At 47.7% G+C, this 11858-nt stretch overlaps 1 protein-coding gene across 3 annotated transcripts; it reads left to right on the top strand.

Annotated features, from left to right (window-relative positions):
* Window positions 1–30: 30 nt before the first annotated feature.
* Window positions 31–10572, top strand: RSU1 (Ras suppressor protein 1). Of its 3 annotated transcripts, none has more exons than XM_032968177.2 (9): window positions 31–264; window positions 1388–1502; window positions 3987–4037; window positions 4747–4867; window positions 5433–5551; window positions 6210–6292; window positions 6585–6699; window positions 7183–7315; window positions 7666–10572. In XM_032968177.2, exons 2-9 carry the CDS (start codon window positions 1394–1396, stop codon window positions 7766–7768), a joined length of 834 nt encoding a protein of 277 aa, XP_032824068.1. In that variant the 5' UTR covers window positions 31–264; window positions 1388–1393; the 3' UTR covers window positions 7769–10572. The 3 variants fall into 3 exon arrangements, with proteins under 3 accessions (XP_032824068.1, XP_032824069.1, XP_032824072.1); XM_032968178.2 differs by lacking the exon at window positions 31–264 and adding an exon at window positions 344–487; XM_032968181.2 differs by lacking the exon at window positions 31–264 and adding an exon at window positions 359–464.
* Window positions 10573–11858: the final 1286 nt, after the last annotated feature.

Raw genomic sequence — 11858 nt, 5'->3', positions numbered from 1 at the left:
ATCAACTTGGGGCCAATCACGAGGGTCGCTTGCCGTCGCGTGCGCGCTCCTGACCAATCGGCTCTCTCGGCAGTAGCAAGATGTCTGCGCCCAGTGGCGTCCGACTTCGCCGCGCGTTGTGAATCCGGGCGGTGGCGGCGTTCTTCATCTCCCGCCGTTTCCAGCGTAGCGACCGCGGCTCCGGCTCGCTCAGGGGGATCCAGCAGGGCCTAAGGGGAGCCGAGAGAACCCGGGGCTAACACGAGGTGAACGACGGGTTGCGCGGTGAGTGGGGTCAGCGGATGCACCCCGGAGGGTTGCGCGTGTTGCTGCGTGAGGTGGTGGGTGGCGTGGAGGAGGCGGCGGCTGGTGGTGGTGGTGGTGGTGACACGGGGTGCGGCTTCCTCGCCCCTGGGCGTCTTCGGAGGCTGTAGCCTCGGGGCCACACGGCTCGCTGGAAACCGCTATCTCCGGGACGTGGCGAGGTTTGAACGTCTCTCAGATCGAGGTAGTCTGAACATTGAGGATCGCTCTGGCTCGAGACAAACGAGAGATGTCCTCTGGGTTATCAGCATCTTTAGTTAGACTGGAGGGGAGGAGAATCCGATGAGCTATGAAGCTCTTTTTCACAGATGTCCAGTATGGGCGGGTCGGCAAGTTACAACAGCTAACAATACGAAAACACGATAGGAGCGCGAAATAGAGCAACTGATAAGCAGGTCACTAAATATAAATACACTGTAAGTTAATTAAATACGTTCGAGCGGTCCCAGAGGCATGGGGTTGTCTCAAGGTCTAGAAGTGTCCACAGCCCAGAGCTGGAGATGTTCGGGGCTATAACTGTGCCGAGCGAGTGGTTGTCCAGGCACGAGGCTGCCTTGTGGCAGGGTTGATGTGTGCGTGCCGTGGCCCACTGTCGTTTGCATGGGGATGATGGTTTATATTACACAGGAGGGGCGGTGTTTAGCTGGTGTGAGCTACCCGTCTGCTTGCTGCCTCAGTTTTTATAACGAACACCTCAACATCAGCACAACCAGCACAAGGCAGCACAAGCATCACGTACAACAGCACCGAGGACAACATCACTAGCAACCATTTATACTAAGCACACAACCAGCATCACCAGAGCCAACTTCCAACACACGACCACTGGCAACACTACATGTAGCAGCATCTTGACCACCACAAACACCATCAGCCACCATCATGAGCTACACTGACATCACATTGTTAAACATTGGAACCATCACGAGCAGTAACAGCAGCGCCACAACCAACTGCGGGTAGATGCGGACAACTCAACAGTTGGATCAGGCCTAGTCCTTCTTGTTCCCTGTGAGTTGTATTGGAATTCCACCCCATACGTAAAATGCATGTATGGTCGTGGTGGCTGTGTATGTCGCTGCAGACAAAGATGTCCAAGTCTCTGAAGAAAGCCGTGGAGGAGTGCAAGGATAAGGATGTGCCGGAGTTGGACCTGAGTGACAAGGCTGTATCCAACATGTTGGACGTGCCAGGCCTCTGTACGCAAGTCCAACTACCCCCACGACACCAGATTGATAAATTCTGTGTAACAAAAACAAATGGTTCCTGGCTAGTAAGTGTTATTTCCTCATTGTACCTCAAAAGTACAGGCAATGTCTATTATTCCCCCCAAACTTTGCTTTTGTGACCAGGACATTGATATTTAGAAATGTACCTACTTTCAATGATGTAATCGTGTACATTCTTGGTTCTTTCAGTAAAGTCACGTACATAGAAAATAAACATGAAATAAAATCATAAAATATAAAAAAGCAAAAAACCACGACGTTTCGATCTCAACACAAGCGGTCTTCATCATTCACATTAAGTCCTGGTCACAAAAGCAAAGTTTGTGGTGAATAATAGCCATTTTCTATACTTGTTAGGCATAAGCAATAAAAAAAAATAACACTTACTACCCAGGAACAGAAATTGTGTTACATAGTGACATACAGTGAGGGAAAAAAGTATTTGATCCCCTGCTGATTTTGTACGTTTGCCCACTGACAAAGAAATGATCTGTCTATAATTTTGATGGTAGGTGTATTTGGACAGTGAGAGACAGAATAACAACAACAAAATCCAGAAAAACGCATGTCAAAAATGTTATAAATTGATTTGCATTTTAATGAGGGAAATAAGTATTTGACCCCTCTGCAAAACATGACTTAGTACTTGGTGGCAAAACCCTTGTTGGCAATCACAGAGGTCAGACGTTTCCTGTAGTTGGCCACCAGGTTTGCACACATCTCAGGAGGGATTTTGTCCCACTCCTCTTTGCAGATCTTCTCCAAGTCATTAAGGTTTCGAGGCTGACGTTTGGCATCTCGAACCTTCAGCTCTGGAGACTGGCTAGGTAGGCCACTCCAGGACCTTAATGTGCTTCTTCTTGAGCCACTCCTTTGTTGCCTTGGCCGTGTGTTTTGGGTCATTGTCATGCTGTAATACCCATCCACGACCCATTTTCAATGCCCTGGCTGAGGGAAGGAGGTTCTCACCCAAGATTTAACGGTACATGGCCCCGTCCATCGTCCCTTTGATGCGGTGAAGTTGTCCTGTCCCCTTAGCAGAAAAACACCCCCAAAGAATAATGTTTCCACCTCCATGTTTGACAGTGGGGATGGTGTTCTTGGGGTCATAGGCAGCATTCCTCCTCCTCCTCCAAACACGGCGAGTTGAGTTGATGCCAAAGAGCTCCATTTTTGGTCTCATCTGACCACAACACTTTCAAAAGTTGTCCTTTGAATCATTCAGATGTTCATTGGCAAACTTCAGACGGGCATGTATATGTGCTTTCTTGAGCAGGGCGACCTTGCGGGCACTGCAGGATTTCAGTCCTTCACGGCGTAGTGTGTTACCAATTGTTTTATTGGTGACTATGGTCCCAGCTGCCTTGAGATCATTGACAAGATCCTCCCGTGTAGTTCTGGGCTGATTCCTCACCGTTCTCATTGCAACTCCATGAGGTGAGATCTTGCATGGAGCCCCAGGCCGAGGGAGATTGACAGTTCTTTTGTGTTTCTTCCATTTGCGAATAATCGCACCAACTGTTGTCACCTTCTCACCAAGCTGCTTGGCAATGGTCTTGTAGCCCATTCCAGCCTTGTGTAGGTCTACAATCTTGTCCCTGATATCCTTGGAGAGCTCTTTGGTCTTGGCCATGGTGGAGAGTTTGGAATTATTGATTGATTGCTTCTGTGGACAGGTGTCTTTTTATACAGGTAACAAGCTGAGATTAGGAGCACTCCCTTTAAGAGTGTGCTCCTAATCTCAGCTCGTTACCTGTATAAAAGACACCTGGGAGCCAGAAATCTTTCTGATTGAGAGGGGGTCAAATACTTATTTCCTTCATTAAAATGCAAATCAATTTATAACATTTTTGACATGTGTTTTTCTGGATTTTCTTGTAATTCTGTCTCTCACTGTTCAAATAAACTTACCATGAAAATTATAGACTGATCATTTCTTTGTCAGTGGGCAAACGTACAAAATCAGCAGGGGATCAAATACTTTTTTCCCTCACCGTATATAAGCAGCGTTAACTGAGTTTTCAGTGAGAAGTCAGAGGTGGCTGGGTTAAGGTTAGTCTCAGGGATCAGAGGAATCGGCTGGCATTGCCTGATTTCCTGGTTTCAAAATTGGGTTTTAACCACCCGCTCTTATATTCAAATTGTTAGTTTTGACTGCCATGTGGGATAGCATTTTTATGTAGTAGGACATTTGGGATAATATAACACCATCAGTAATGTGGTAAAAAGTAACTTGAAGGGATCTCAGAAGAAGTTCTGTAATATATCATTCCACACCAGTCTCTAAACAAAGGTTGATGCTGCACTGCTCTGTGAGACTTCTGAATGGACATTTTTTCTCGTGACATAGTTTGAATATTGGAAAAGACAAAACAACATGAGCTATTACTCCTATTTAGTGTAATGCATTTATAAACTCGGTATGATATTGTATTCGTGTACTCTCTGTTTCAGTTGCGTTGAGTCATCTCACCCAGCTGGTGCTCAGCCACAACAAGCTGCAGAGTGAGTTTAATGATGTCGCTTCTTCTGCCCTCATCATGAACTAACTCCCTTATCCCAGTCATCCGTGCTGTTGACTTCTTTCCCCTATTCAGGTGCAAGCTTACAACCTTTTTTCCTCTGCCTATAACTGGCTGATTCCAAAATAATCCACTTTTTGTTCAACATATCTAGACTTGGTCACACTTTCACACAATAAATACAAATTGCATTGCAAAACATGGAAATCACTGAATATAATGACGGTACATCACCTCTCCTAATGCCACGGCATATCACTGCTCCCCAGGTTGATGCACCATCATCTCAATGTACTCGTCTGAATGTACTCACCGCACTGTGTGTAACGATTCATCCCACCAGCGATTAGATTAATCGTCACAATTCTGGGTCACGATTCAACTCAATAATTGTTTTGTTTTTACCGTCTGCTTTGTATTCTTATTTGTTTCTCCCTTTGTGCAGTTATGTTTGCTCCATTAACCTCAATGTAACATTAGTATTTAATTTGTATGTAATAATTTCTTTAATTCTTTATGCATGTGTCATGAGCATCATAATTGGTTTTGATCGATGGATCATTATATACCTGCTCATCAAACTGCCACCCTTACTTGTGATCTCAACACAAAGGTTCACGTACCTTATGTTGACATCAGCACACAAACACGTTTCCGCAGCTTAATTAAGCGCAATGTTTCCGCGTGTGCAGCTGTGACGGCGAACATTAGTGAGCTGCGTAACCTGGAGGTGCTCAACTTCTTCAACAACCAGATTGAAGAGCTGCCCACGCAGATCAGCGGCCTGCAGAAACTCAAGCACCTGAACCTGGGGTGAGTGACATTACTTTTACTCCCACACTTCAGCCCCTGATGACTGCTCACCCTTGCCCCTCACCTCCGATTCATCGCTCCATCTGCTCTCACCTCTCACCGCTCACCCTTGTCTCTCACCTTATCCCTTGCCCCCCTCTACTCGCACAGCTCAACTCTAAAATCAACCATCACCTCTCCTCTCACCCTCACACGCCTCTCCCCTGTCTTAATCCTTCACCTCTCAATGCTCGCCTCTCACCACTATCCTCTCACCCCTGAACTCCATTTTCTCTCACCCTTCACCTCCACTCCCATTATAACTCACCTATAATCCATTATCTACTCCTTGTCCTCACCTCTCATCCCTCACCCTTCACTCTGTCTCTGAGATAGACATTAAACTGAGAGTGAATGGGCAGGAATGCGACTGTTACTACCCTCCTCATGTGTAACATGCTTCATGATGGACTAAGCAATGCGCTGTAGCGTTACTACAAGAAGCAGCATGAGTGTGAAAGGGTGTTCGTGTGTGCGCGCACGCATGTGTGTTCATCTGTGTTCACGTACGTGTGTATTTGCAAAGGATGAACCGGCTGAGCACGCTGCCGCGAGGGTTTGGCTCCTTCCCAGCACTCGAGGTGCTGGACCTCACCTACAACAACCTAAACGAGGCCTCCCTGCCAGGAAACTTCTTCTATCTCAGTGAGACGCGTGGACATGAGCACACACACACGGACACACATGGACACACAAAAACACAGACACACGACAACAGCCTCCATTCGCCACTAAATGGCGATGATGTCACCACGGCGATTGTGCCAGGCAAGGTACATCTTGAGGCCACGTCAAGTGTGGAATGCTCACTGTTGGCAAGAAGTCTCGGGACACAGCACGGTGCTATGGGTTGATTAACTGAGATGACTTGCATTTTAGTCACCTGACGCTCTGCTCTTTTTGAGCGTCGCTCTTCTTAGCTTTGTTATTGTTGGAGCGCGCCTGCCTCCAACTTCGAATTAGCGGGCTTCACAAGTCTTGTCCAAGCATCAGGACACATGTATATACAGGCACACGGGGATACACGGCATGAAAGACTATTCCCCTATCAGTTGTACACGCTTACACATGCAGATGTACTGGCCATTGGGGTCAATCGTAGATTGTGTGGTGGCATGCAACAAGTAGGTGTTGTGCCAGCTGACTCCTGCTAACCGTGCCGAACACGCCTTGCTGTTTTCAGCAGCTGGGTGTTACGCATTAATAAACATCGGACGCTGCCTGTGCTGTGTTTTTAACAATCAAATTGATCTGTTCTCACGATGTGCCTACATGTTTCCCCCAACTCCTCACCCCCACCCAGCCACGTTGCGTGCTCTCTACCTCAGTGACAACGACTTTGAGACACTTCCTCCCGACGTAGGGAAGCTCAACAAGCTGCAGATTGTGAGAACTGGACACCTCTCACAATACCGTGATCACTCATAACCCTCACATCACCGTCAATGAGATATTTTGTGATGACTGATAACCCCTACACCACAATCTTCAATAAATCTTACACGACAATAATCGAAAACCCCTGCATTCCAATCACCTTCTGCATTGATCACCACCCGCCCATGTGCCCTCTCAGCCTTGTTATAGGCGCTCGCTAACAGGACATTTCCTCTACAGCCTGTGCAAGGCCCAGTGGCGCAACCTTGAATCTCTGTTTTCATGTCTGTGTGTCGTGCAGCTGAGCGTGCGCGATAACGATCTGGTGTCATTGCCGCGGGAGGTGGGAGAACTCACGCAGCTCAAGGAGCTGCACATCCAGGGCAACCGCCTCACTGTGCTGCCACCTGAGCTTGGTACCACGGCAAAGCACGCGCGCCAACCTCGGCCACGGAAACACCATTGGCAACCACACATCGTAGTAACGGCAACAAAACACCATGGGAGTGACACACCGTAGGAAGCGTAATCTTGGAAATCAGGCCCAATTGGCAAACACAGACTGGAAAAAACAATTAGCCAACCGTGCTAATTGGAGGTGCAAGTGTACTGCACTACGGACTGAGCGATCCTAGCTTGATTTTATATATATACCAATCCTTGCCAACACCAGTGATGGATATCTGAACAGTCCTGGGCCTCTCCTAAGTTTACTCAATATGTAAACATCTCCAATAGGGAGACAGAAGCGGCTGGGCATGGTCCGGCACAGTACACCCTATCGTGTATCGTATAGTGTGTTGGACTTTATAGGTGCTCGCTAACAGCACTTGCCCCAACAGTCTGTTAAAGGCTACACGGGCGATCTTTGATTTTGCTTATGTTTTGTCCACGCACAGGTGTGCTGGATTTGGTGGGTCCCAAGCAGGTGTTCAAGGCTGAGAATAATCCCTGGGTGGCCCCAATCGCTGACCAGTTCCAGGTCGGGCTGTCCCACGTCTTCGAGTACATCCGCTCCGAGACTTACAAGTAGTGAGTACCGCTTCACCCAGTGCAGCAAGCACACTTAATGCCTACACCTGTGACCACGCATGTGTCTGTGTGTTGTTGCAGTTGTGTGAAATCTGCACAGGTTACATATATAACAACTTCTGTGGATGTGTGTACATGCTCGTGTATGTGCTCGATTATCGTGTGTGTGTGCACTGCATGCTCCTGTGCATGCTACATGCTTATGTCCATGTGTAGGCAGTCGCTGTTGGGGAATGTTGGTTAAATACCTGTGTTTTATGGCTTGGTGTCTTTACATGCGTATGTTTGTGTGGCTTTGACTTGATTGTGTTTGTTTTTATGTTTATGTGTTGTGTGTGTTTCCTTTGCAGTTTATACGGCCGGCACATGCAGGCCAATCCATCCCCACCACCCAAGACCAACGACAAGACCAAGAAGATCAGTCGCCGTCCTCTGGCGGCCAAGAACAAGTAGTACCTGGCCGATAACCCTGGGGTCCTCTCCAGACAGTCCCAGCCACCCACAGTCCCACCCACAGATCCACATCTCCTGCATCCAGCCAGCACTCAGCCAGCACCCAGCCAAAGGCTCCCTCCTCCTGTCACACCGGCTATGGCTCTCTATTGCCTCATGGGCCTTGTCAGTTCTTGGGGGTTCCTGGCCGATGCATCCAGGAACCCCCTGTATAGTGCCAGTAGTTACTTGATGTCCAGCTGTCATTGCCAGACCCACAGTGCCTTTCACTAAATACTCTAGCTGCTGTTTGTAAAACACACAAACCTGTCTTTAACCGTTGTGTTCGTTATATAATCGTTTGGCGGAACGGTGATGTTGCTCGTAAAAGTTATTCCTCTGGGAGGTGGCCACATATTTGTCCTCGCCACCCTTTCATCCCACCGACCTCGCTGTTGCACAGGCAGATTCGTTCCGAGGCTAGTGAGCGTGTGGGAGGGCACGCTGCTGACAGAATGGACAATTACTCGTGTCGACGAGCAAGTCGGTCACTTGAAGACCACAATTTCCCAAAGCTTCATTATTAACGTGGAGGTTGGAAGTGCGGCAGTGCTTGAAAATCCACCCACACACTTGCATCCCCACCCGGTGAGTCCAACATATGAGGATCCTAACTCAAGACATCCGTTTATCAAAGCCCCTTCTTACGCTCCCGATAGTTGCATTGAATTGTAAAAATATGGATAATTATTTTTAATGCACATTAAGTCCAAACATTTTCTCGCTTGGAGAAGGCGATACAGCAAAGTGTGGACTATTATCACGTTGCTTCTGCATTGGATAATGTTTTCCCCCACGTACGTGTGATTTTCTCCTGGAAATCCAGTTTAACATAATAGAGGACTCCAGAACATGGGCAATTTTTGGTGCCGGCTCACTGTCAGGCTGCCTTCCGTGTCTGTAGTTCCTCAGCATTGCTTGACGCCAATGCTTTATAAATTAAAACATTTTGCAATATTAAAAACACCGATTCTTGAATTGTGACCCCAAACCAAGACCAGCCTTTATTTCGTGGGGGCAGAAGCGAGTTGAAATCATCACATGCCTCTTGACTACTCCGGCCCACTGCCAATTATTGGTTTAGCACTGAGCAACCATATTAAACTATTGCGCTCCACATTACTTATGATAATCACAAAATAGTTTTAAAGTTTAAATGTGCGCTATAGTTTTGCATGACGGCGTTATTAAGATATTTTCTACACCTGTAATCGCAAAAAAAGGTTTAAATGATTTTTCTTGCTCACAGATCATAAGCTTTTTCCACAACTCCGTAGTCCTTAAACACCTGACATCAGGGTACGGTGAATTTGCCAGGAGTGTTGTATGAATGACTGGAGGCAGAACACCCGTGCTATCTGCCTTCTCCGTACGGCTCTGCACCTACTGCGGCATTATCACGGCACAGAACGGGTCATCTCGCATCAAAGCCGTGGGTTCGTTACCCGAGAATGTCCGGCGGTCGGTGGGATAACGGGGTCGTCGCGTGTACGTGTATCGTGTTCGAGAGAGCCCTTCAAGCCGCGCTTGCAGGACATTCCGATGACCTGCCTTGACGATAGATCCCCTGGCGCTCGCCCCGAGTAGAGGTGCGGCCCAACGGCCCAGTGTTCGTGCTGGAACGGCGTTTGTTAGGTTCACGCCGGCAGGGTTTCGGTCACATGGTCGGCGTGTTCCACAAGCCACCTACACAACTCCTGTTGTCCACGAGGTGCAGCTTTATTTCAATGAAATGCCTTAAAGTTACTTTTTTTTCGTCAATTATGAATGGAATTCCAAAACTATATCTGGGATCATGATCACTTGTGCGCCTCTGCTGCGACTGCTGCGTAACGCAGAAATCTTGCTCAGCGGTAGAGCGAGCGGCTCGCAATTGGAAGTTTGTGACTTCAAATCCTTGCTGGAGGTTGACTCCTCATCGCTACTGGGGTCCATAAAATGAGTATCACTTTGTAGAAAAGTCAACAGTGGCTGCCGTATGGATTAACTTGCCCCCACCGTAGGAATTTCCGCTAATGGCTCCGAGTGGTAAACAGAAGATAAGCACCGCCTCAGTGCTCAATTGAGCAGATCACTGTGACAACAGAAACAAAGATTCCCCATGCAGCCTTAACAAACTGTTGGGGCAAGTGCTGTTAGCGAACACCTATTAAGGTCAGCACGGCACGAGGGGTTGGGAGGCCAGCTCACCACCACTACCACCAGCATCGTCATTAACACGAATTCGCATCCAACTGAAACTCGCACAGCAGCAGGGCATTCGGAGCCGGTGATTTTTATTGTGAACCCTTTCCTGCTGGTGGTAATCAAATAACCTATGAGGGTAAACTTCAGGTTCCCGACACCTCTCTCTGGCCAGTATTAAGCAGCACAGATTCTTTTATTCAGCAGAACTGCCCACAAATGTGCCTCGGGTGGTCAGCTCGCCCCACGATTCTGTGCTCGCGTTTCACAAACGCCTCGTGAGTTTCCCCTCCGTTTACACCGATTCTAGTGCAAAGCGCCGGACGATTTCACTTAAGTTGCTGTGTATGAATGCCTGATGAAGTGTAATTTCAGGTGCTAAATAACAAACCTAGCCTATAGCTGTGGTTTTGAAAGAACGGACACAACCTAACATGTCTGGCCGGACTCTAGTCCACGTTGCTCGTTCCGCTTCCTGCCCTGCATGTACATTTGCTTTTGTAAACCTATATAATGTAAACCTATATGACGTAAACCTATATCATGTAAACCTATATAACGTAATAAAGTGGTTATGCTTATTCACGTGTACTACCTCGTGCAGGTGTGTTGGATGCAGTTCAGTGGTCGAAACTAATGACGGAGCGGTAGCTTAAGGAGGGAACATGCCCAAGAGGATCCACCGTGCAGATGGAGCAAGGAAATCAGCCTGGGCGCATGAACTACGTGAATGACTGCATAGCGTGACCTGAAATGGCAACGATCATGGTTGATGACGATTGCCGTTGAGAAATCAACAGTGTTGTAATGAAGGTAGCAGGGTTCATCAGAAAAGGTTATCAAGTTATCCCAGAACCCTTTAAATTATTACACGCCCAGTAAACGGTGCGGCAAGATTCAATCTCCCGCACCGACTCGCCTGCGTTTTGAATGCCCAGGTGAGTTTCTGGGCTGAGTCCACGTGATGGTGGCGGTCACGCTGAACCAGGTGTGAGTCCTTGGGGAAGGCCCCTTGAATTCCCACTCTCCTGAGATTGGATCACCAGCTAGAGTTACCACCTGTCCCAGGTTTCCCAGGATCAAGCTCTTGAGGAAGTTACTGTCCTGGGAAATCTGCGAGTCTTACCGGGACATTAAAAAGTGCCGATTTTTGTCCGGCATAGTGTGGGCTTGTTGCAGCCTTATGCGCCACAGGGAGCGAAGAGCAATAACAAGAAGTAATGCACCACTCAAGACAAATCATTGACATGCAGTTTTCTCTTCCCTTCAGGTACTGTGAGATAATCTTTCAATGATACGTCCTGGGATTTTGTACCCCTGAGGTGGCAACCCTAGCACCCTACCTATTGAGACTGGTCCAGCAACTAGACTCAAGGCACGCTGAGCTAAGCAGCTCTTTTGTAAGGACGACCACGGCCCAAGACCATCGGCAGTGGCAACAGCTACAGGAACGTGACAGGGTGGAAATGTGAAAATAGGATCAAAAACGACATTTACACGAAGCACACCAAAACTTGCATTTCAACCAATTACATTTGGTACAAAAATAACTCCTTTATGCCATACAAGACGGGCTTGGTGGTGGGGAGCATCGAAGCACAGTACAATATATATTTCTGGACTGTCCCCTGCCGAGAGGCTGGTGACACATTCACCTAATTCGGCTCTTTGTAGACGTTTATCAAAATGGTGTGATTATAACATCGATTTGAAAAAGCACGGGATTTTCTTGTAATTATTAAGTGATTATTCAAGTGTGTCTGCTTCCTAGAATTAATCACTTGGAAATAAGCGTGGTTGTCGTTGGCAGCAGTACGACAGCCGAGCCTTTGTGGCAGCACGAGATGCAATGATAGCCGTGTGTCAA

This window comes from Petromyzon marinus, chromosome 39 (assembly GCF_048934315.1).
Source record: "Petromyzon marinus isolate PM22_M1 ecotype Great Lakes invasive population chromosome 39, UKy_Petmar_22M1.pri1.0, whole genome shotgun sequence".
NCBI lineage: Eukaryota > Metazoa > Chordata > Hyperoartia > Petromyzontiformes > Petromyzontidae > Petromyzon > Petromyzon marinus.
Note: the sequence above shows the minus strand (reverse complement) of the source record. Positions and strands in the feature narration are given on the sequence as shown.